Source organism: Lutjanus erythropterus, chromosome 22 (genome assembly GCF_056507025.1).
Source record: "Lutjanus erythropterus isolate fLutEry1 chromosome 22, fLutEry1.hap2, whole genome shotgun sequence".
NCBI lineage: Eukaryota > Metazoa > Chordata > Actinopteri > Lutjaniformes > Lutjanidae > Lutjanus > Lutjanus erythropterus.
In genome coordinates this window covers 5,184,772-5,211,271 of record NC_139338.1, presented here as the reverse complement: position 1 = coordinate 5,211,271, position 26,500 = coordinate 5,184,772, and the positions used below count along the sequence as shown (strand labels likewise).

General features: G+C 39.5%; 1 protein-coding gene across 1 annotated transcript; it reads right to left on the bottom strand.

The window, feature by feature from the left end:
* Nucleotides 1–244: 244 nt before the first annotated feature.
* aldh1l2 (aldehyde dehydrogenase 1 family, member L2) lies at nt 245–24,831 on the bottom strand. The gene is made up of 23 exons (XM_084710692.1): nt 24,597–24,831; nt 22,564–22,708; nt 18,503–18,737; nt 14,694–14,859; nt 14,359–14,460; nt 11,326–11,415; nt 10,144–10,278; nt 9,828–9,953; nt 9,606–9,697; nt 7,270–7,417; nt 7,011–7,130; nt 6,749–6,876; nt 6,463–6,613; nt 6,314–6,384; nt 5,467–5,572; nt 5,213–5,300; nt 4,972–5,065; nt 4,790–4,889; nt 3,837–3,935; nt 3,465–3,630; nt 3,034–3,139; nt 2,751–2,950; nt 245–2,185 (listed from the first exon to the last, which is right to left on the bottom strand). The coding sequence occupies exons 1-23, from the start codon at nt 24,642–24,644 to the stop codon at nt 2,130–2,132; spliced, it is 2,772 nt and encodes a 923-aa protein (XP_084566818.1). The 5' UTR covers nt 24,645–24,831; the 3' UTR covers nt 245–2,129.
* Nucleotides 24,832–26,500: the final 1,669 nt, after the last annotated feature.

Here is a 26,500-nt window from a genome sequence, read left to right as displayed (position 1 = left end):
TAGATTAACTGTGTGTAAAATATATATCAACACTTTATGTATCTATAAGAGCCAGAAATACTTTGAAACCAGCTGTAGGTGCCTCTGTGCCTCTTCCAGGCTGTTAAAACACAGTGTTTAGCCGCACACTCCATGTGCTGTATTAAATATAACAGGAAATACTACATAATACACTTTTGGAAAGAAAACTTCATTCTTTCCTTACATTATGTAGAATATTAATAACACATAAGCAGAAGCAGTGTACAATAAAGTTCAAATCAAAGTTTATTTACTGTGGTTGACATAGTTGCTGAAGACAAACTGTTTATTGAAAGGGGCAGCTCTCACCTTTTTCACAAAGGCTGAGGAAAAAAAATCACACTTCTTAGCTCAGATAGAAAACTAATCTGACAACTTCTTCACATTAATGATGCATAAAAACATCTAGCTGGTGTGTCTTTGCTGAATATAATTGTGCTATCACATACAGTATAGTCTTCCTCTGTCTGACAAAAATATAGCAAATAGTCTTTTTCCCCTCTTTTGTTAAAAAATATTTACAAAAAAAAGTCCAATTTGACAAAAGGAAGAGGGTGAATGTGTAAAGTTATGTGGGAACAGAAATAATGTAAACAACCAGCAGATGTATATTGGGGCCTGGGGGGAAAAAAAAGTCACAATGTTGAGAATTCAACAAAAATGTCAAGAATTAAGTTAGAATTTCATGAATAAAGTTGAAATGTTGAGAAAAAAGTAAAAATGTTGGAAATAAAATTGAAATGTCGAGAATAGAGTCAAAAAAAAAAGAATTCCGTTAAAATGTCGAGAATTCATTTGACAAGTTGAGAATAAAGTGAAAATGTCAAGAATAAAGTCAAAATATGTAGAATAAACTCAAAATGGCAAGAATATTGAAAATGAAGTCAAAATGTCAAATAACGTCAAAATGCCAAGAATTAAGTCGAAAGCAAGTCAAAACTTCAAGAACAAAGTCTAAATGTCAAATAATGTGGGAATGTTGAGAATAAAGTTGAAATACCATTTTGAGAATAAATCCAACATGGCTTTTCAACTTTATTCTCAACATTTTGACTTTATTCTCCAAACATGAAAAAAATCTTCCCCCTCTGGCACTTAAACGAAAAAAACGACTTTATGTTCGTTATTTCAACTTTATCCCCAAAATGCAAATTGAAAAAAAACCTTCTTCCTCTCATTTTTCCCTCTTATTCCTAAACCTAAAATTCTTCCATAACAACCAGAGTGTGTGTGATGGAGATATAATAAAAACGGCTCACCATAGCTTTACTTAGTGACAATTAAATACTGTAAGTGTTTTACAATCAGAGATCCTCTGTAATCAATCAATAAAACATTAACAATCCCTTTTTTCACTGCTACCACTTTGTATTTATGTGAGTGTGAAACTTAATGCTCGAGCGTCTAAATCATCGTCTGATAAAATAATATTAGAGAGTAACACTCCCTGAAAATCTTGTTGCTGACCTCCATTAACTTCTCACCTTGCAGCATTGATGTAAAAGTGTTTGTTTTTTATGAAACAGACTTGAAAACTTTTCATCCTGATGTTTAAGCTACTCCTTAACCCAACTCAGAACTTTGTCTGTTTTCCAGTCCGGTGCACAACAGCCCAGAAGCTGCCACAGAGTAAACAAAGAGCGATCAAAGGAATGGTGAAGGCAGCATTACCAGTGAATGAGAAGGCATGACTTCGGATGACATCATTGACAATGACGGGAAAATAGATTTAGGGTTGAAAGTGGTGTGTGTGTTTTAACATAAAACACACTTTTAAGAAATACAGTCAGACCCAGCTGAGCTCCATGGGGAGTCCGGCTCAGGGCTCTACGTGTACATATACAGACGTGTCTCTTGTCCATGATGTGAATTTTCACACAGAAAGCCAAGAAAAAGACAGGCACGTTGTCCACACTGAGATGAACAACAAAGCGCTCCTCTCATTCATACAGTACACACACACTCACACACATTGTCACACACACACACACACACACGCACACTGTCCAGAAGCAGATGCTGAATGAAGGTGGACGTCTGAGCGGAGCAGAAGGACGCGTCCATTCCTATTCAGATGTGGGTCAGAGTTCATTAGGAGAGTGTGAGCCTCAGTACTCCACAGTCACTGCTTTGGTCTTGAGGTATTCCATGAGAGCGTCTTCTCCTGCGGACAACACAGAGAACAAAACTGTCAGTCAAACTAGATTCTCTGGTCAAAGCTTTCTGGGTTACTGAGGAAAACAACGTAAAGCCGATACATGATCAATATCGACAATCAGGATGACCACTCCAATCTGATCCTATTTGTTACCACGATATTGTCTTGTGACCCCTTTGAGAAAACTGTGTGACCACTTACAGGAAACACGGAAAAATGCAGAATCAAATAGCACTCTGCTGGTGAACATGGCTGAACTGGGACTGAACACAGCTGCCAAAACTGACAGAGGCCAGTTTGATGACAGGAGATACAGAACTGAGGTGATTTTCTTGCCGCGTTTGAGCTGAGTCAGCTAATAGGACCCCTAGTTCCATGGCTAACTAAGCAAACGAGCTACAGTTAGCAGTTAGTGGTTAATTTAGCAACAAGTAAAGCTATCTGTCCATCAGGAAACTCCATTCTTGATGTTCAGCAAGCTTCACTTGATCTCAATCAATACAGAAAATAAAAATAAAAACACAAAAAAGTAAGATGATTTTCTAATCTGCCAAATCAATCTCTCTCTCACCGAGGTCTTTGCCAAAGCCGGACTGCTTGAAGCCTCCAAAAGGTGAGGCCACGTCCGTCTTGTTGTAGGTGTTGACGAACACGGTTCCAGCCTCCAGCCGCTCGCTCACGTACATGGCCTTGTTGATGTCGCGGGTGAACACGCCCGAGGCCAGGCCGTACTCGGTGTCGTTGGCTCTCTGCAGCACGCCTTCCACATCGCTGTGGGTCGGAGCAAAATGACGCCAGTTAGCCACTCAACGGCACCGCAACAACGGCAGCAACACACCTTTTTGATGACTCACCCGTCTTTGAATTTGGACACCACCATGACGGGGCCGAAGGACTCCTCTTTGGCGATGAACATGTGGTCCTCCACGTCAGTGAACACAGTCGGCTCCATGAAAAAACCTGAAGGAAAATTGCCACATTGATTATGAGCTAATGCTGACAATGATACTAGAGCTTCTAAATTAAGCCTCCTTCCTGAAAAACTACAGCCTCTGAAAGAGAGTCATGTCCCTGCAGAGTTGAAGAGGTTTAACTCAAGTCAACTCAAAGCTTTCATGTCTGTAAAACGTGTGATTTAAGTTGATGTCTTTAAAAGAAGACAAGCTACAGTAAATACAACTTCTTCATCACTGCCTCCTGTGTTCTGTGCGTAAATCTGACCGGACTGGGTTGAAAATTGCATCCCGTCTGCCTCGGGAAGCTGTCTCAGTGTGTGTGTTGTTACCTGGCCTGTCCACCTGTCTGCCTCCGTACACCAGCGTGGCTCCCTCCTTCACTCCGACCTCACAGTACTCCAGCAGCTTGTCCAGGTGGGCTTTGTGATTCTGGGGGCCGTGGTCTGTGGAGCGGTCCAGAGGGTCTCCGATCTTCATCTTCTTGATCTCTTCCACCTTACAGGGAAACGACGGTGAATACAAACAATAAAAATGCATTATGGGAAGTGTGGGAGCCAGTGTTTCTGCATCTTGACCCGTGCTAGTTAGGGTATCAACTATTGTCTGTTCTAATCTGTCTCTCATGAGTCCCCCAGCTGTACAGAATCACCCTTTAATGCACAATATGTCTTATAGTATACGAAATGTTTGTGCTCACTCACCACTTTGCTGATGAACTCATCATGAATGGACTCTTCCACAAACAGACGTCCAGCGGCGATGCAGTTCTCACCTTTGTTGAAATACACAGAGCTCATTCCCTGTGGAGCAGCACACACAAAACACACACAAACACACACGCACAGAATTTAGAGCAACAACTCTGAAAACATTTCACTTTAAGTTTTATACTTCTAACACTGGATAATGTAGTTATTTTCAGTGTTTAGATGTTGGAATGTACAATATTGTTGCTCAGATTAGGTTTGAAATGATGTCTCGACACACTTGAGTAACTCAAACTGTAAAAATTAAATTAAAAAAGGGGAAATTCTTGCAACAAAGGTTCATTTAATTGATAGATGTATTTACAGCACACTCTGTTTTGCACACAGATGATTATTTTAGTCAGACAACTTGTGTTTAAATGTTTATTGCAGCAGCAGAACTCAAGAGTCTTGCTTTTGGCCTCTATTCTCATCCATTTCTAACAGCTAATGAAACTACCTTTTAAGGATAATACATGACATATTTCATTCCTTTGTCTTGTTTTGTGAAGCTCACTGCCCACATGGAATAGAGCTTGTAAAAATATTCAACTGTGTTACATAGAAGTACAAGTAAGTCTGTTTTATAATCAGCTGAACAAGGCAACATTTGGGTGCATCAGGGGGGTTAAGACTTATTTCCTTCACACTAAAACTTTGGTTGTTTTGGGGGGTGCTGTCCCCTGATCAATGGTAGGAAGTGAAGTGGTGGAAGAGGTTAATAAATGAAACATTATTGGAGGTGAACTTTCTGTCATCTGAAAAATGTGCTGATTGAAATGCTTCAGCACTAATGTGGTATAAAAGCAGCTTGAAAATACCCAAGTATGCTCCCACCGTCCTGCAAGCTGTCCTGTCAAATATAGGTTAAAAAAAAGCCCATTAAATAATCAGTCTTGCTGTCTCACCATGCGGACAGCCTTGTCCATGTCACAGTCACTGAAGATGATGAGGGGAGACTTCCCTCCCAACTCCAGAGAAACCTTCTTCAGGTTACTGACGGCACAGCTGCAACAGGAAAAAAAAGGGGGCATGAAGTCTGAGCTGACAGTTACGTCAACCAATGAGAAATGAGTCTGTCGGGTCAAACCTCTTCATGATCTGTTTGCCGATTGGTGTGGAGCCAGTGAAGCCCAGCTTGCGGATATCAGGGTGGTCTGACAGACGCTGTCCCACCATCCCACCTGCAGGAGAGGAAGGCGGATCATGAATCAATGAGAATCAGTCTTTGCACTACTGACTCATGATTTCTAATTCAAGTTTCATTGATCTAATGACATCAAATGGTTTGGAAAAGAGGACTTTGTGTTTCCTGTATTTGTGTTGATTACCTGAGCCTGGCAAAATGTTGATAACTCCTTTTGGAATGCCAGCTTTCACTGACAGCTCAGCAAACTTCAGTGCTGTCAACGGAGTGACCTGTGAATGTTGGAAATAATACATGAAACATGAACTCCTACTGACACTGGGATCATTTGACTGGATGACAGAAGAATATTCATGTAAAGAAACATCATTATTATTTGTAAGAGTGATGCTACAATGCTGACTTCATTTAAAGTGAGAGTGTGTGTGCTGTCGTCACCTGTGCAGGTTTAAGAACCAGTGTGTTTCCAGCTGCGAGGCAGGCAGCGCTCTTCCACGCCAACATCATGAGAGGGTAGTTCCACGGGATCACGATGGCACACACACTGTCACAGAAAACACACAATATCAATCCATGAACCCATTAACCTTAATAAGTATGCATTAAAAAACAGAAAATACTCAATAAATACATATTAATATTTCATATTTATTTTAATTATTGGAAAAAAAATTCTAAATAAATAAATACATTTCAAAATACATGAATTACAAACCCTAAATAAATAAATTATAAAAATTAAAATTTATTTAAACAAACATTTTTAATTATTAGTAATTTTACTTATCAAAAATATTTTAGTTTATTTATTTATAAATAAACTAAAAAAATGCATTGAAAAATAAAAAAGATTAACATTGACATTTATAAGAAATAAAAAATATTTACAAATAAAAATGAATTAATTAATTAAATAAAAAAATGCACTAAAAACACATAAATAAATAATAAAATAATAAAATAATAAATAAATAAACAAATAAATGAATATTGAACAGTAAAAAAAATATTTAAAAATAATTAAAACGCTCATTGAAAAAGATACACAAATAAAGTAGATAAATAAATTTTAAAAAATTAAAAAAATATTTATAAATGAACAAACAACCAATTAAAATACATTTAAAAAATAAATGTGTGTAAATAAATATGCATATAGATAAAGATCAGCTGATAGGATCACACTGCTGACCAGTGTTAGACATGCAGGACAGTGGCCCCGGGGACCAGGATCACACTGCTGACTATAATCCATTGACAATATTCAAATACAGGAAGCTTTTACCCCAGAGGTTCTTTCTTGGTGAAGGTCAGGTTGCGATTGGGTCGAGCCTGGTTGATGGGGATCGTCTTGCCCTGAAACAAACCACAGCTTGTAACTCTGCTGTCATAATCAGTGCTGAACTGCAGTCTGTGTGATGCACGTTAACATACCTGGATCTTGTCACACCAGCCGGCGAAGTATCTGAAGGTCTGGATGGACATGCCTACGTGCGTCTTCAGGGCCAGCGTGTACACGGCTCCCGAGTCGATGGACTCGATGGTGGCCAGCTCCTCCTGGTGCTCCTCCATCAGGTCTGCAAGTCTGAAGGGAGGAGGACAGAGGAGACAGACTGTGAGCTTTTTTTTTTTCAAGTGTTATGTCTGAGAGGACAAAATGCAAACAGTGTTTTTTCTGGTCATATAATCCCACCACTGTCCTCTAGGTGGAGCTACTCACTTGAAAAGCAGACTTCCTCTGTCTCTGGGGTTCATCTTGCCCCAGGGTCCATTATCATAAGCTTCTTTGGCAGCTGCCACCGCCCGGTCCACATCCCCCACTGAGGCGTAGGACACCTTACAGATCACCTAGTGAAGTGATCACACAGTTAAATCAAACTAAACCCTCTGTGTGTGTGTGTGTGTGTGTGTGTGTGTGTGTGTGTGTGTGTGTGTGTGTGTGTGTGTGTTAATCCAAGTGTCAGCATGTTGATGTGACTCACTGATCCATCAGTAGGGTTGATGGTATCGTAGCTCTTCCCGTTTTCTGCGTCCTCAAACTTGCCGTCGATGAAACACTGGTACGGCATCTTCACTGTCATGTTGTTCACTTCTTTGGTTGCCTGGTTACAACACAGCAGTAACAGTACAACAATCACAAACCAGCCGGCGACAAACACTAACTTTTGTTCATAATTTAGAACGTGGGATTAAAGATAGAAAAGCTCAGCTCCACTGAGACAGTAAAAGTGAGAGACTCACATAGTCGACGACCAGCTCCTCCTCCTGGTCCTCTCCTCTCAGCCTGCGGACGAACATCTGGATGAAGTCCTGGAAGGTGGTCGCCATGTACACGTCCTCAGTCTGCAGCTGGACGCCGGCGCACTTCTGCTTCACCTCCTCCACCAGCCTGCACACAGACACAGACGACATCAGATCAGTGTAATACCAGCAGCGCTCTCTTCATCTGTCTGACTTTGCATTATTCATAATATGAATATATATCATAAACTTCCTTATTCTTACTTGGTTGTTTTTGTTACAGGGATTATTTTGTTGTGTGCTGTCAGCTCAACAGCATCACAGCAGCAGTCATTAATGTGTGGTTGTCACTGGCATGCTGGTAAAACTGTGAAAACTGGGTCTGACCCTTGGATTTAATATTGTTTTTTTTAAAACTGTATTTTATATCCTTCCAACTGGAGATGTGCTCCTCAGATGAGGTTAAGAAAATAAACAAAAATACTGCTAATGTAATAGTCATACTGAGGATATACATCTATTTTGTTTGTGGACTTTTGGCTGGGCTTCAAAAAATGGCTACTTTAGGTATTAATTATGGACATAACTACACTAAAAACTCAAGGTATGATAATACACCAATTAAAAAGCCCATGACATGATATTTATCACAATATTAAAAAACTAAGAAAATTTACAACTTGAAAAAAGTCCCTTATTAAATATTAAACTTAAAGTTTAAAAAAATAAAAGTAGCAGCCATGACCTAAGCATGTGCAAAAACATTCACATGAATTGTCTTTAGTGATGGATGTTTAAATGATGTATGCACTGTTGCAAAACAAAAATACTGTAGCAGACTTCTATCAAACAAAATAAAAATAATTAAATAACATTATTAACCATGTAATATCACGATACATATCGTCACAGTCTGATACAGTATTGAGACTTTTTTTTTATCACGTTCAATACATTGTTACATCCCTATTATTAATTGAATTATATGAAGTTGCCCCCACCCCAATAAATTATTTCTTAATAAATTATGCAACTAAAACTTTATATTTAATAGAACAGAACTTTTGAAGGTTCTGTTTATGTCCCCACTGTGTTTCCTACTCAGTGGTCTGAACAGTTGCAGAGCAGGCATACGTCACTTTCTGTTCACGATTTTATTTACTTTCCCAAAGAGTGAAGGACAGTAAAAGAAGAGCTCTGTGGCTTCAGGCCATCTGCACAGAGGATGAAGATGATAAACTGTGAGACTCACGCTTCATCGCAGGTTAGTTAACGATGTTACTGAATAATGAGTCAAAACTAATCAGAAAGTCAGATGATGGTATACTTGAAGTTTTTAATATGAAAAAATATACCATAAATAATACCATAAAACACCTGCTTTTAGAATGGAGTTTGGTTTCACAGTCTGCTAACTGGAAAGTGTATTTAAATGTTAATAATTCACATAAATTGAGCTGACCTGCCTTTTAATAATGAACCTTATACGCAGCAGGAAGTAATGTAGGTAGTGGAGCTGAACCTGACCTACTTTCTGCTTTTACTGGCTAAAAGATTGTAGAATAACTGAAATCAAAATAAGAGACAGCAGTTCTGCTTCACCACAGCGATGAAATCAGGTTGAAATCTTCCCCAGTTCTGTCCCCTGTCTTTGGTCTCTTGCTGTACTACTGGCAAAAAATCCAATCATGAAACACTATTTTATCTAAGACATGACTGGTAATAGAAAAGGGAAGAATATTTTTCACAAAAGTGTCAAAAATGTGTAAAAATGTTCTTTGCATGAAATTATTAAGATCGTAGATGGTTATATTGTTTATAAATCAGAGACAATCTTGAGAATTTGACATTGACAAAATTTGACATTTCAGATACTTCTGCTTTAAAAGATGCAACTTTTATATATTTATTTATTTAGTACTTATTTGTACAGTTTTTGAGTTGTGCTCAACTCTCAAAAATCTATTGCAGTACGCCGCTTTGAAATTCTGAATTTTCTCATTTTTTTCGATAAAGGAAAATGATTAAAAAAAAGGTCTTTCCCATATATTTCTTTGCCAAAGCCACTGCCTCTGGAGAGAGGCTAAAGAGCCACATGTAGCTCCAGAGCCGCAGGCTGCAGAACCCGCTCTATACAGACAGTAATATATAATATTCAACATGGGACTGTCTTTCCCGACACTGCTCACAATTCCAGATGGATGCTACATGTGTTACTGAGCCCCTGATGAGCCTGATTATGTCGGTGCTCATAAATGAGTACAAAATGTATTTCTGACATGGGCCATTCTGAGGAATCATTTCTGACCAGTCGCTGCAGAGGCCTCCTCCCTCACCTGACCACATCCATGGAGGCGGCTCCAGACTTGAAGAAGTCTGTGGTGTCCTCAATGGCTGCGACGTTGCTGAGGATGCCCTTCCAGATGTTCTGTGATTAAAAACATTCACAATCAGTATTCAACCCTGGCTTTCTTACTACCACAGGGAGATGTCACAGTGAATTTGAAGTCATTTATCATACACCGAAGGCCAAAACAATCAGCTAAGAGTTTACTTGCCCTGATCTCCTCTGCCATCTTCTTCTCATCATCAGTCAGCTCCACACTGGAGCTCTCTCCAGATGAGAAGTATTTAGAAGCAGGGATCATCTTCCCGTCTTCAAACTGTAGGTTCTTTACCAGCAGCTGTGGGACAAACACAGTGGATAAAGCAGAGGAACCGGGCCGGCAGAGGCAGGCCGAAACATGCTGTGTTTGAATAAACCCAGCAGCTGTTAAATCAACTGGCAGCCAACAGAGGCAGGAGCACTGCCACACTCAGCCACCTCTACGTCTGTTTGCTCTCAGTGTTTGTTTTGTAGTACAACACACTCACAGGCTTCTCATCAGTTCCATACAGGACAAGTCCGTTCTTGGTGACCAGGCCGGGCTGGGACGCGCCCTCGATCTCCAGGGGCTGACCAGCTGGTACAGACCCCCCCAACATGGACGAGCCGTACAGGGTCACAGACTGAGGAAGAACACACAGAGGAGTGTTAAAGACAGATTAACTGTAATTAACCTGCAGTTTTTTTATATGGTGTTGCAGGTTATCTGGACATCAAGTGAACCCAAATTAACCTGCTTTTTGTGATGTCATATTGTAGCAGGTTCCTGTCTTCAGTGTGTGGGACTGTCCCCATATACAGCAGCTTTTGTCAGAGGCTCTTTAGATGCTCACTTCAACTGGAGGTTGGGCTGCACCAGCAGGGATTCATTTTTAACCCTGATTAAATCATCTTAATTTTACATTATGTTGCACCAAATTGAACTTTTAACTTTTAAAATGGCTGACTTTTATGAGATGGATTGAGCAAAATAATCAAGTTAATCACAGAAAGTTAAGAGACAGACTCAACCTAACTGAATTTTATGATGCACCTTATTTCTGTCACTAAAGTTTCATTATGATTTTGTCAAATTCGCAATCAAGGAGGTAAAAATAGAACTTATGTGCTGAACCATCATGAGTAAGCTAACTAGGCTACCTAACCTCTTTAGCTTACTAGCAAACAACGTCACATTTATTATACTTTTTAGCTAGCAAACAAACAATGTCATGTTTTGTTAACTTTTTAGCAAACAATGTAATGTTAGCTTTTTTGCTAGCTAGTAAACAATGTATCATTTTGTTAAGAAAGAGCAGCAAGAATTTTTTTTTTAAACACCCCTTAAATGGATAGTTCATCCAAAAATTCAGTTATTATCTACTCACCCTCATGCTGATTGAGGGTGGGGTTTATTTTGTTAGTCCACAAAACACTGCTGTTTCACAGGAAAACCATGAATAAATTTATTATGATATAACTGACAAGTACAGAAAGAGAAGATGCCTGGTTTAATATTACCACACTGTGAAACTACAACATCTGTAAACACGTTTCAAGACTCCTCCAGGAGTTTACAGTATGTTTAAGTTATTGAATATCAGGATCTATATCAGCCATCCAGACCATCTGTTTGACTTTACAGCAGACAATCAGTGTGTGTACTTCCTTGTGTGTTCCAGGAAACGCACCTGACCATTAATGACAGTCCATGCACCGGGGACTTTGTCATGGCCGCGGATCCAGTTGTGGATGGCCTCAGCCGGCTGGGCCATGTTGACCTGAGGGACAGAGAGACACGGGAGTCAACATGCTGACGTCTCAGATTCACTTTCAGACCGGGTCAGTGAAATTTCTGAGAATGAGAGGGAAGCCTAACAGCTGGTGGCCACTAGCTGAGAGACACGTGGAAAAGCCATGCTGGAAACTAACCCTGTGCACCAAAAATAGAACTTTTAGACATACTGCCAGCAATGTGGCTGCAAGTGACAAATCAGAAAGCGGCTAGGATCAGCCCCACCTCGGTCTTTTCCTTGTAAGATCAACAGCAGCCAGTTACATGTTGCACCAACAGTAAATTTCCACGCTGTCCACTGAATGAAGGTGTTGTTGCACTGAGCAGCTGTCCAAAAGCTGACGGCAGCAGAACACATACATGCTTGTGTCTTCCTCTGTGTCAAAATGTGGCATCTTGGGCTTCAGTGTAATGATGTCATATTGATGTGAATAATGATCCATATCTGTGTTTGATGTGAGGGTTTTAAACATCTCATACTTAGAATAATTCAGGTCATCACATCTGCATTTATATTTAGGAACAACACTTTTTCAGTGAGAAATGCAAGCAACTCATCAAAAAGTAGTGTACTAGAATACAACTGATCTTAACATCCCATTTCAGCTTTAACACACACCTTTCACACACTCAAAAGATGCATTCAATACCACACACCCGACCCCCTGTCCCTGCTGTTGCCTCATGACTGCGGTCTTACACTTCCCTCTAACAGCTCTGGCAGATCAGTGATACAGTGTCCACCTTAGCTTTCTCTATGACTGTCTTAAAGGGATAGTTTGGATTATTTGGTCTGGGGTCAGTGTCAGTGTATTACCTACAGTAGATGGCAGTTGGCACATCCCCAGTCAGGAGAAGCAGAGGGGGGCACCAGCATGGAGGCCAAGCAATGTACTGCTGTGGACAGGGTTAGTGACACAAAAAAAGCTCACCTAATATGATTATTATCAGTTTAAGTATACACTATATTTAAACTATTTTCACAATTTTACCTTGCTGTCAGACAACCTTTTCAAATGGGAAACTGCCGTTATAAAAGCCAAATACTGCTCTCTCCAATCCAACCAAACTCCATTAACGAAATCATTAATTTTACCTCGCAGAACAGAAAAGAGTTACTGGTCTACCGCTGCTTTGATCGATAAGTTTGTCTGTGCTTTTGTGTGACTTCTGTGTTTTAACAGGATAGTTTGGATTCACTGAGGTCACACAATAACACAAATGAACTAACAGATCGAGGCAGCTGTACATGAAAACTCTTGTATTAAGCATGGAAAAATGAATGATTTTGCCAGTGGAGTTTGGTTTGGTTTGAAGAGTTCCATGTTTGGTCTATATAATGGTGGTTTCTCACCAGAAAAGGCTGAATGACAGTGAGAAAATATTCTAAATATAGCATACACTTAAACTTTAGGTGGCTAAAATACCTTTCGTAGCTGAACCCCTCCACAGCAGTACATTGCTTAGCTTCCTACACCGGTACTCCTGCTGCTTCTCCAAACTGTCGACTGCCATCTACAGTAGGTAATACACTGACTACAGATACATGCTTCTTACAACCATACTTAAATAATCCAAACGAAGATGTCCTAACCTGCTCAGTGCGTCAGCAAACAACTTGAGCGATGTGCCATTTGTGTTCTAGCCAAGTTTCATGCAGTTGCTTAGTCTCCAACCTATTTTATAAGGTCAAAATCAACACCGACAGCCTTGATGTTTCTGTTTTCACTCATCAAAGCTGTCCGCAGCGGGGAGGAGAGACTAAAAATCTCATATGATGCAAAGTAGCCTTTTTATGGGAATATCCACAAAAAGGACAAAATTTAGAAGGAAAATGGGGATTTATTGGGAGTCACATGTAAGTAAACTGTCTCCCAACTATATAGAAACAAGACTGGCTTAAGCTAATCACATTAGTTATGAACATAGACACGAACTTGCTCATCTGCAGAGGGAGAAATGAGGGACGCCACAGTGTCAGCGCTCATATTATCTCTGGACATTTTTTCACCCTCCATCCTCATTAGTAAAGTGATGTGATTTTTCTGAGGTTATACTACTCTAGCTGTTTTATTAGTTACTCAGTCATTATATCCACATTACTGATGATAATTTATCAAAAAGGTCATTGTGTTAATATCTTGTGAAAGCACCAATAGTCACCCCTATAATAATATCAAATAATTTGGCAAAAATAAATTGTAATATTTGAATTTGTCCATATCACTCCACCTTTTGGAACCTTGAGTAAGGTGATACCAAAAGGAGTACCAGGTACTATCCATAATGGAAAACCAAAATAAAAAAATAAAGTTGTGTTGTATCATGTAGTGGAAATGCTGCTGAATGATTACAAACTAACTCCTTTTTTAACGTCTACCTACCAAATCTTTTTTGCAAATAGTTAAAGTAACTACAACAAGATGAGTATTTGCCTTTTACTGATCAACGAGATCATTGATCTAGAGAAGTGTGACAACTACAAAAACATATAGTAGTGTAACAAAAGTGATTGGCTACAGCTGAAATAATCTGATGTCTGTTGTTTTAACCAGCCACAGTTCGCTCTAAATGAGAAACTGCTACCTCCATGTTTTCCATTCGTCTTTGCTGATAAAACAGAACTGAGGAGAGATAAAAGCTTTGACAACAGGTTTGTTAGCGGTGGAACTTCTGGGTATTTTGCCAACTGGGAACTAGATCCAAAATGGAACCAGCTTTTGGAATCCATCCCTACGTCTCACCCACAAATTCCAAAACTTCCATTTCCGAGCCAGCATTGAAGGGACACTGACAGAGGATCAAGTTGTCCCAAAACTCCACCACTGACAGCCAAGAGGGCAGCTCAGAGCAGAACAGGGTGTCATACATTTGTCCAGGATCAATTTATAGTACAATGTAGTTTCAGTTGTGGAGTGAGAACTCTCACCTTGGCGTTGGACTTCTTCTGAATGCCTTCATAGCTCGCTCCTTCCTCTGTCTGGGGAACTCGAGCGGCCTTCCCATCAGCGATGAGCTGCACTGACTCCACCTGTGCCAGAACACAGTGTGAGTGTGACACCTCAGTCTGTGGTGTGTGTCTGCGACGCTTATGTCAATATGTTGCTAAAAATCTCAAAAGACAGCGAAGGCTGAGTGGGAACTGGGCATCATGGAAAAGAGACTGAGGATATGGGCTTTTTACTTGGCGGATTACTCAATTTGAAAGTTTTGTTATAAATGCAAGCTAATTATCTTCACTGCGTGATCTAAACTGGTGGTTACCATGGCCTTGATGCCCTCTGGGAAGAGGAAGCGGTTGTAGAGCGTGTCCACAGTATCGTTGGGCTCCACGGCACACTCCCTCTGCAGCAGGATTGGTCCAGTGTCCAGTCCGTCATCAGCCCAGAACACTGTGAAGCCAGCTTTCTTATCACCGTGGATCAGGGTCCTGGAGACACACACACACAGACACACACATTCACAGTTCTGGAGCAGTGCCTTAACATCTATTTTTAGAGCTGATAAAGGACATAAAGTTGACCATAAACCTGAGAAAATGGAGCAGACTCAGATAAAGAGAAGATAGAAGATAAAAGATAATTGCACCTGGAAGAATGAGACTGAGGCAATCAGTCTGTTGATAAGACTGTGAAACAAACAAGCTGTCAACCAAATTCTATTAAGACTAATTGCAAGCAATTTTAGAATATGTTATCTTACTAAATTCATAGTATACAGTATTTAAGATACCTCTGTTGTGATTAGAATATGATTAGTAAGTTTTATCAAACCTCCAAACAATAGTTAGCCCAGTGACAAACAGATGACATGTCCAGCGTGTACCCTGTCTTTTGCCAAATGTATGATGGGATAGGCTCCAGGCCCGCACTACTGTAAAAAGGATTTAGCAGTTTAGAAACTGGACAGATGGAGCCTTTAACAAAATATTCAAATAAACAAATTCAGCACAATTTAGTTCTCACTGTCTGAAACATTAAAAGCAGACTCATTTTAAACTGTGGCTACTTTAAAGGGGAAATATATAGTTAACTGCAGGTGTAAAAATGAATACTGCAGTCTAATAGTGAGTTGGAGTCATAAACAAGTTGATCAGCTGATGGTTTTCTGTCAATGTAAAGTTAAGTCTGTCATCCTGGAAACAAAAGCCCACTGCTCTGAAAATACACACTCTGGACTTTAAGTTAAGCAACTGCCTGTCTCACTGCTGCCACACTCCATTAACATATGACTCAATTTAACCATTATAAGCATCTATGCCTTCTGAAGAATGACTAATGATTTCTTACAACTCATAAAAAAATATTTACTCATTTGGCAAACATTCGGCATTAATTTGTACTTTAATTAATGTGAAACAGGGAAACAAAAACAGTTATTAAAGCCCAGAAGAGACATTTGAAAGGGGGACACTGCAGCTACAGCATTCACTTCAGAGAAGCTAGAATTTCCCTGTTCTCTGGTAATATATCATGGTCATTTTATGATTTATGCCAGTGTAAATATTACAGATTTCTCCATTAAACTCAAATTTAACATATCTTCTCTATCTCTATCCAAATTAAAACTATTTTTCACAACACGATTGCTGGGTATCTTAAAACTGGAGTTCAGACAAGCAAAGACTTAAGAGATATTCTGAATTTGAATTACTAGAGATGTTCCAGTTCCATTTTTTCCTTCCTGATCTGATGTCTGCATGTATAAGTTTCCATAGTCAAACTACTGAACTAACCACCTCCAACATTTACAAAAGTAGCTGGGGTTCAAATCTACATGTAAAAGTCACTGTCTTTGAAGAAAAGATAGTACAAACTGTGTTTCTACAGTTGGAAACGCACAGAAGCTTTTCATTTACACACAGTGATAACATGAATGAGAGATTGTAAGGGTGGAGAACAGACAGACTAGCAGGCGGGATAGATAAGAAAACCAGTTTGCCAGGAGGTTGGGGTCAAACAGAACTGGTTTAAACCTCCTGCTGGACAGACAGATAGCAGTAAACCCTCCTCTACATCTACTCTGACCTAGAAAACACAGAGGATCAGGACCTCTGAACTTGTAGCCCTTTAGTTGTACTGCTTTATGTTCACATATGACAAATATAGAAACAATAGAGCTCAACAGCGACTGTCAACTTTTTCAGCAACTCCAGTTCCAGTGAATTTCCCATTTAATTTACTCCACTGATGTTTGTCAGTTTTAAAGCTGGAACCAAACCAACTAACTGCAAGATGAATCGTAACCGTAAAATACTTGATTCTGTACAAACATAAGATTGGAGATGGATAAGAAAGCAATTTGTACATAATTATTTTTAAGAGTGAAGGAACTACTCATCCCATAAACCACTGCAAATGATGCAGCTCCTTTCTAAATGTAACTTTTGTCATTATTATAGTGTTTGTGCTGTTAATAATATTGTTATTGTTATTGTTATTGTTGTAATATATCTAAATTACATAAATGATATTCACTGATGTGTAATGTTATTATAGTATGATTCATGTTAGCTTCCTAACTAGTAAGCCTGCTAGCAGAACTACCCCTTCATCGGGGCGGTAATTGCTGTGGTCATAGCGAGCTCCACCAATCAGAAATGCTGCTGTTACACTTCAGAATTGTGAGCATTGTAGTACTTCTTGACATCATGAATAAAACATATGTTTCTTAAAACCCAGTTGATATCCAATTGACATGGCTTCTACAGGAGCACATACCATCATTTCACAATCTAAGAGCTCGTTGTCAGTCTACAACATTATGTCTAATAATCTAAATCCTATATTCAGAATATGAATGGGATTTTCACTTCTGAAACCTCACTTGCTTAACAATGACACAAAAAATGACTATCTTCTTAAAGCAGTCATTAGTGGTTACATGTGGCTGTGTTGTGGCAGTGACAACTACACAATAATACAGAGAAAGGTCTATTAATTCTGTTAATGAGCTGTAATTACTGCTGCAATTAAATGAAATAATGTGATGTGATACATTTCCCTGATTGAGTGCTCCAGTTTCTCATACAGTTCCCTGGCAGGCTGTCTTCTGCAGTTGTCAGTTAATGTTTTAAGTCTGTGTCGTTTCTTTTGGCTAACTGCCACCACCTGTTCACACTCAGCAGAAAGTGCCTGTTGTCTTACTCACTTATTTACGGCTGCACAGTTGTGCCTAAACAAACAGTGCCAAGCTTGTTTGAGTGAAATGTGTTATCTGTCATTACTGTGAGGAAACACTGGGGTTTTGTGGGTGTACTTGTGAGGTGAACGTCAATGTTGTCATCTTTTACTTCTGTGATTTGGCGTGGGCAGTGAGCCAAAAGCAAAGCAGTGATACCTTTTGTCTTGAGAGAAGATGTTAAGCCCTATGTTACCTGTAGGTGAAGGTACCATCAAACCGGTAACACACACGCCAACAGGGATAGGACAGATACTTTTACTTACTGCAGGTCAGTTTACTTATCATCAGCTCAGCCTGTGAAATATCATCAACACTTGTTTGAGACTGAAATTTTTAACACAAGGACTTTAACAAACTGAATGTGAGGAGTTTGAAAGAAATTGACATTAAAGGGGCTGGTATCCTTCGTCAGAACTTTTTGTTATTGTTTGAATATCCCCCTCCTCCCCACATCTTTCTGACCATTTCTGAAACTTTCTAAAACCAACAATGCAGCATTCTCAAAGGTGACAAAGTAAGCTGGGTTTTAACTTCTCTCAAGCTCAAGACAATCGGTCTCTTCCTCTACCCATACGGTTCTGTGGTTGATTTGTTGTGTTCTTCTCCTTTGTTCCAGTTCTGGCAATACCCTGCCAGAACTTCCTGTAATTGGTCTGAAAGCTTGAGGCATCCAAACAAATGCTTTCACGCTAAAAATGAACTGAGCCACGGTTCAATTTGGCCATGGTTCAGCTGCTTTGTGCTGACCAAGGATCATGGAAGGTTTCACACCTGTAATTTTGGTTTGGTTCAAACTGCGAAGGTCCCAGTGTTCAGACTGTCTCGATGCATTCTTCAATACTGTACTGAAAGCAGACACAGATTTAAAAAGTGTGATCCGTGTTTCTCACCAGTTGATGGCAGAGGCTCCTCTGTGCAGCGGCAGGATGGAGGGGTGGTAGATGATGGAGCCGTGCTTGGGGTTATCGATGACATTCATGGGGATGAACTGGGAGCAGAAGGGCATGACGTTGAGCTCGGCGCCAACCGCCTTGTAGGCGTCCACCACCTCCGGGATGGGCTTGCCCTTGACACGCCACCGAGGGAACTTGAACACAGGTGTCCCGTCCTTCTCCGCTGCCACCGCTGAAGGAGAAAAGCAGGGTTTACTGATCCAGTCCAGTGAGCAGTTAAACTTTGCACTGGACTGCGATATCTTTGCTGGGTCTAAAAAGGTCTTCATCTTTACACCACATCTGCAACTTAGTTGTGTTTAAAAAGATAATAAACTCGGCACAGGCAACAAGTCTATGGCACCTCTGAGTGAACGCTCTACTTCTAATACAAGCTTTTAAATCAAGATGTTACAATGGTAGAGTAAACAGCAGGAACAGACAGATGACTGTCAGCCATAGCAATGGACAATGGCATCGTCCATCAGCCCAATTTACTGGTCTAAGTCTCCTTTCTGATCTCTTGTGCAGACTTGAAACCAACACATTTCGGCCTCTTTCTTGAATTGCTCGAACTTGCAATGCATCTGTAAGAAAGGGCCTTTTCTGAAACTCTCTGTGTGACTGTGTATGAACTTGGACAGTCAGGTGTAGAAGAGTGCCCTTTTAAATGCAAGAAATGACCAAATGCATGTTACCGTCTCCACAAGGTTCATCCATGCTTACTGGCTGGCTTCTAAGCCACACTTGTCAACACTGTGGCTTGTGAATGCAATGCTTTTTGGTTTGTTTTCTATTGTCCGTCCATTTGCGGTGTCCTTTACAGGGATGGGCTGATGGACCATCACAGTGCTCAAGAGTCATCGACCACTGGGCCATCTAACATCATAACATCACAATTTAAAAGTCTGTCTGTATTTGAGGTAGTGTGTCCCCTCACAGCTGCCATAGAGTTGCTACCTAAGTTGTGGGAGAGAAAATATAAAGAAGCTGTTGCTGCTGTCTATTGCACAACATCTCCATGTCCTGTTTGCTATTTTATTATTAAACTCAACTACCTTGCAGATGTGGTGCTGAGTCAGAACCAGTTCTACCTGCTGCACCACCATGCACACAGCTTCTTCAGTTCAATCCTTAAGCTGGCACACCTTTGCCAAAATATTGGTATGAAGCAATTAAAACTACCAGATTTACTTCCTCCTTATACAACCCACTGAATATGCGCAGTAGTGTTTCCCCCCTTGCCCCTGCTCACAAGTTCCCGCTCGGCGCACAGACTATACATAGTGATGACATCACAGACTTTCAAATTGCTTTTTTCTCTGCAAGGAAAGTTTTACAAATATAGAAACTCCATGGATCAAAAGTTCATAATAGAAAGAGTAATTTATTACCTTGTTTGCAATTCAAGGTGCAAAGACAACACTTTTACAGATGTTTCTTTTATAATGATGGCTTATTGGAGAAAATGCTTTTTGAGGCAGCAGAAATTTTTTGCTGTAATACTGAAAGTGGCCACTGGAAAAAATCTGGCAGCCAGGCTGAGCAGCAAAACCCTGTCTAGTTCTATTGTAAGTTTTTGGAAAACAACCAGGACGTAAAGCACGGGCTGTAACCATGTTAGGCAAATTTGAAATAAATATAAATAAATTTAAACAGCTGTTTATTACTAACCTGATATGGATGTGTTATGATTGCTATGAATGTATGGCCTGGCTAAGATTTTAAAAAACTGGACTATAGGATGCTACTAAGAAGTAGCAGGGTCCTGTTTCAGGGCTATTAAATGATGTGATATCAGATTGGTGCATATGGCGTCTCTCACCTTTACTAAACACAGCATAAAATGTTGGAGGCATTTTTGATGCTGATACTGTATTAAAGGGACAGTTCACACCCAAATAAAATATATATGCTTTTTATCCATCTAGATTACTTTGGTGTGAGTTGCAGACTTTTGGTGATATTGGTCATTTATATATAAATATAAATACATTTCTACTGTAGAACTTACCAGAACTACCTAAAATAAAATAATTTTGGGTTGAACTAAACCCTTTAAAGTTTACTCACTTCACTGGGTGAAAGCACTCTTTAACCTTGCACTTGCTGAAGGGCTGCAGAATAAAATTCAAAACTTGAGTGGGCTCTGCCACAGCAGGAATATGTTTAGGACTATTAATAATAAGAGAGGTGAGTTGAATATTGTCTGCAAACACTCAGACGAAAGGAGGATGACAGGCAGAGGTCAAGAGACAGCTGATAGCCGATGATGCTGATGCTTCCTGGAAATGTTGCATCACACCTCCGAGCTGCATCCCCGGGCCACACAGGGCCTCCCCCAACAAAGACAATGGAGCCACTATCCCGCAGCTAACGCAGGATAAAGGCCTGTCTTTGTCCAGGAGCAGAGCAGAGTCAACACGCATCTACCTCAGCCGCAGCACAGGCCTCTGATGACCCAGAGAAGACCCAGGATACAGGACCATCAGAGGCTGTCACAGCCAAGATTTCCTATCTCATTGTCTCAGGACAAACAAACCCCACACAAAACCTTTACTCTACAGCATTTTGATGTTTTTTCTCATTGTCCAATTGTGAGTGAACCAGGTGTCAGAGCCATTTATACACAAAGGATAATTCACATTGTAAAATATCCATTATTTAACTTGCTTAGGTTAACTAGGTTTGGTTCAGCACCAATCAGCAGGCAAACACAGTTAGCAACTAGCTGATGAACATAACATAGCATTTTAGCCGCCCCATATTTCCCTCAGGAGCTGGAGGAGGAGGAGACCAAAAACTGAACTAAAAGGAGAATGAATTCTGGGCTTACATTTATCTGGTGGCCAGAAACACAACTCCATACAGAGTAGCTAATGCTACTCTAATGCTACTCTGTGTGTGCCAGATGTGCACATAAGCATGTTTGCTAACCCACAGGTAATAATATCGGTAATAACATGTCAGTGTTGTGTTTAATGTTGTGTTCTGCTTCCCCCAGTTGGCCAAAAATATCAAATAACCTACATGAATACTTCAACTAAAGAAGCCAAAGATGTCAAATGTAGTTACTTAATCTGAATAAAGGGGTCTTAACTTTCATTCAAATCACGAATAAGTATGATGCACGAATATTATTTTATTATTACAACTGGTGTGTTCTTTATGTTAGCATTATTTTACAAGTCAAGGGATGTCAGCTATTCTGGCAGGTTTTACTATTTGTATTTATCAATTTGCTCTGTCCCGTTTTCTAAATAAACTACACTAAATTAAGATTAAAGATCAAAGTAAGTGCTCTCACGTAACAGATATCGAGTGTTATTTGTTGAGTTATCAACAAATGTCTTTTCTTGTACAATGTGCAATGTAATCTGTAACCGGTGGAAACCTTTCTTCACCGTGGTATTCCTAATACTACGGACACGTTTCAATATTTTTCCCATCAGGGCTTGATACAAAGTGCTACAAAGCAGAAGCTGTTTTGTCTAGCAACAAATAGACATATTTTCTTTTAAGAGAAAGTTTAGACAGTTGTAAGTCTGATTCATTATTAAGTACTACTTACAACCCAGCTCCTCCCCTAGACAGAGTTTTGACAACCTGTCAACATGACTTGACAAGGACTTTAAGAAATGGCCGTGCATGAGTCCAGAGTACAGTTTGTTCTGCTCTGTTATCCAAGTATGAGGAACTGTTGGCTGTGAGATGCCAAGATTTATTCCCGTATACTCATAAAACATGGTTTTATGTTGTTTCCAGGAGTTGGTGTTGACTGTGTGTCTGAAATCCTGCAGAAAGCACCACAGTTTTTTGACAGAGAGAGAGAGGTTTGTGTTATCAGGCTCAAATGACACCAACTGAACCGAACTGAAGAAGTAAACACTTCAGAGATCAAATCAGCCACTTCACAATGATGCTTAGGTACATAGTAACGAAGGAGCAGGCAGACAGTAATGTACACACAGTCTGAGAAAGACTGAACCAACAGGAAGAACAGAAGGGAGTAGACTCACCCAGGGGATCGGCCTTGCCATCCTTGTCGGGGACTGTGAACACACCCACCACCTTGTGACCCTGCTTCCTCAGGTTGCTGTACACCTCCTGGCCGAACAGGCTCTGCCCGATTATAGCTAGTTTGAGTTTGTTCTGGTAATAATGCTGTAACGAGAGCAAACAGAGACACGTTAGTTTCTTAGCCTTTGGTCACGTCTTCCTGGTAAACAACCCGGCCTTTTCAAAATCCATGACCCCAGTTTGTAAGTCAAGCTTTCTGTCAAAGATTTGTTTTCCCAAGAGCAAGCAGAGATAACCCTGATGACATCACTATGACATTGTCCGGGTTCTTTTCTTAGACTTTGCAGTACACATTATTTACAGGTTGAGCAGTGCTTCCTTCACTAGGACGAGTTTGGCATATAAAATCAATTAAGTGCATCTTTAATACATTCCAAAAAAATGGTATGTTGTGTAAAACGTATATAAAAACAGAAAGCAAAGATCTGCAACAGAATGTCTCATTTTGTCTAAAACTCAAAGATAATCAGTTTGAATTGTTAATAAAGGCAGAAAAGCTGGAAATCTCATCATTTTAGAGGCTGAAAACAGCATCTTCTGCCATTTTGCATGAAGAATTACCTCGATTAATCGATTATCAAAATAGTTCAATCATTTTTTTTCCTCTTGCCTGGTTAGGCAAGTGCAATCCCAGATTTTACTTGCCCCAGGCAAGTGGGCAATTCTTAAAACCTGTAGTTTTCAGTAATTTTTAATTCAGTAATTTCAATAGTAATCCTCACATCTGAGACACTACAAACAGCTTGATAAATAATTATCATCAAAAAGATTAGAAATTACTTTTTTCATATCAACCAGCTGATTAATTGATTGAACTGATTTTTTTCAGACATATGTAAGAAATGTCTACATGCAGAGCTGCAATGATTAATCTATTAATCACCAACTATTTTGATAATAGATTAATTGTTTTGTTGTTTTTAACAAAAAAAAAAGGTCAAAATTATCCGATTTAAGCTTCTTAAATGTGAATACTTTCTTGTTTCTATAGTTCTCTCTGACGGTAAATTAAATATCTTTGGGTTGTGAGTAAAACAAGACATTTGAGGACATCACTGATTGACATTTTTCATCATTTTCTGACATCTTAAAACAAACAACTGTTAACTGATTAATCTGGATTTATAGCTCATACATTAATCGGCTATGAAAGTAATTGTTAGTTGTAGCCCTATGAGTGTAAAAAAAAAAAGCATGAACTGAAAAGACCTAGTTGTGGGATTCAGTGGTTATTTAATCTTTAAAGGCAGCTCTGAGAAAAGCTATTGGCTGACAGAGAGCACAGCCCACATCCACAGACTGAGAAGTTACTTCTGACTGAAGCACGTGTGAAGGAAGCAGGTTTCAGGTTTCCCATGCTCAGTGTTCACTGTCAAGTGCATGAGGCACCGTGACAGGCTGCTGCACTGCATTTTGCAACGTGCTTCATAATGCATTCAAATCCAGCCATTCATTCAAAGCAGCTACCACCAGTAATGTATCAGAAGAAAAGACATGCATTCCATTTAGTTGTAAAACACCCCTAATAATGCTGAATGGGTGAGTAGACTGTCCTTATGTAGCTTCCCTCTGCAGGGTCGGGACTAAGCCGCTGTCAGTGTGGAGCTCACAGGCTGATGCAACTCCTCCAGATCTTGTACAGTAAAGGCCAGCTGAGTTCAGTCAGAGCAGGCAGGCAGGAGAAGGGCAGAGGGGGAGACAGAGGGGGAGACAGAGGCGAGCAACGTGGCAAACTGGTTCTGCTATACACACCATCATCTGCTCTGTTCTCCTGTGCAGCAGCACAGTGGAGACCTGGATATGAACTATGACTGACTGAACCGCAATCAGAATGGAGCCCGACTCAGTCTTCTCCATGTCACCAACACCTGCCTGCCATGCGTGTTTTTCTGACCAATGCAACAGAGTATCAGAGGCGCTATTCATTCTGCGGTGCAACAAAAGCAGCAAAAACAACGTTACGGTTACTCACGGACGAGGTGGAGAATTTCCTTAAGACTTGACTCGCCGTCCACAACATAATGGCGGTGTTTTGTATCTAGAAAATGTACTAAAAATAAAAATAAATCCAAATTTTGCAATATTTGTCCGTCCTGCTGCTGAGGTATGTGCGCTGCCGGCCACACACACCTGCCTCCGTGTGTGTGAGTGTCAGTGTGTGTGACTGTGTGAGTCAGAGGAGTGGCCGCGGTATATACTCACCACAGCCAGCTCATACTCGACAGCAGCAGACAGCAGAGGACGTGCTGCCTGGTTCTGTGCGTGCGCGCGCACGCCGTGCTTACTACTTCCTCGACCGCGCGGGCACGCGTGGGAATTCATAAAATTCACAAGCTTACTGTGCTGTCAGATTAACAGCACTTTCAACTTCATACATATAAGAATATTCATATATGTCATATAATTCACAACTTGTTAAACAAGCCCACTAAGTATAGCTTATGTTTCCTGCAAACTCCTACATAGTGGTAGCCACAAGCTGTTGTTTGTTAATGGTAGCTAAATAAATTAGCTAAAATGCTAATAAATGACTATAAGCCTCATCTGTAACTCAGTTTAGGTTATTTTGTACTTTGGTGATGTAAACCATTGGATAACATTAACTTGATATGTTATTGTAATACAAACAAATCAACTAAATTATGTTTATGCATTTAAAAAGAGGTATTTAACATAAAGACATTTATAGTTCATGTAACTCCTTAAGTGATACTATTTAACTAATATTCATGTTTCTAGTAAATACCTGGGTGGTAGCCACAAGCCGTTGTGTGCTAATGGTAGCTAAACAAAGTTGACAACATGCTAATATATATTATAAGCCTGCTTTAAGTATAATACAGTTATATTTTGTTAACATATTTTCAACTTACTGAAGAAAGCAGATCATTAACTGAATTACTTTGAAGCATTTAAAAATATGCATTTGACATAAAAAATATATATGTAAGAATGTTCATATATTATTTACATCAACTTCTTAGGGAGGGCTGGTCAAAATAGCTAATTTTCCTATTTTTCTAGCAAATACTTTGGTGATTGCCACATTTGCTAACAGTAGCTAAACAAAGTTGCTAATGTAATGAGTATAAGACTGTTTTGAGTAGAACTCTACCATGTAATTAAGGATATTTTGTATTTCGGTTATGTATACCACTGGATATACAGCATTTTTAACTTCTTAACTAACAAATATATTATTTCAGTAAAGATACACAAACACCTGGTTCACACTCTGTAGTCAAATGGTTATAAGTTAGCCTGTAATCTTTCTGTAGCTGTTTGATAACCAGTTCCAAAAACCAAAGGCCTTGTGGGTATAAACCATAAATCAAAGTTTAACCATAAAGTACTTTTTAGTATGCAGGCACTGTGCCAACATTTATTTTGTGATATTAAAGACTAAAGGTTGACTTGGACTCAGATATCATGCTGAAATTAATTACAGCTTTTAAAAAAGATACAAAGTCCCTTTCTGCACCACCAACAGTATTTTTAGGGAAATGATAATTAGGTGAAGCATTGCCACCATTTTTTTTTTTAAATTGTCTTTATTATTTCCTTTGAAATTAATATAAATACTCATAAGTGTATTTTTGTGTTGGCTCTCACTCTGTAATCCAACAAATGGTTTAAAATGAATCTGTCACCTTTTCAAGTGCCAGTTTAAAAAGGCACAGATAACGTATAAATAAATAATTTATAATCTAAACTGCACAATGTTTAACCACAAAATACTTTTAAGTATGCTGACACTGTTCAGTATCATTCTTTATTTTGCCACACTAAAGATCTAAGGTTCAATATTTAAGGTACATCAGTACTTTTCCAGTTCAAAGATAAACTTCGAAGTAATTTTATTCCAGTTTCATTAAA

What these genes read in the sequence shown, in the direction of transcription:
- aldh1l2 (XM_084710692.1), bottom strand. Translation starts at nt 24,644, where the DNA reads ATGTTGTGGACGGCGAGTCAAGTCTTAAGGAAATTCTCCACCTCGTCC. An exon ending in GGAAATTCTCCACCTCGTCC is followed by an intron (nt 22,709 to 24,596) that starts GTGAGTAACCGT and finishes CTCTCGTTACAG; the next exon opens with CATTATTACCAGAACAAACT. An exon ending in AGGAGCTGGTCGTCGACTAT is followed by an intron (nt 7,131 to 7,269) that starts GTGAGTCTCTCA and finishes TGTTGTAACCAG; the next exon opens with GCAACCAAAGAAGTGAACAA.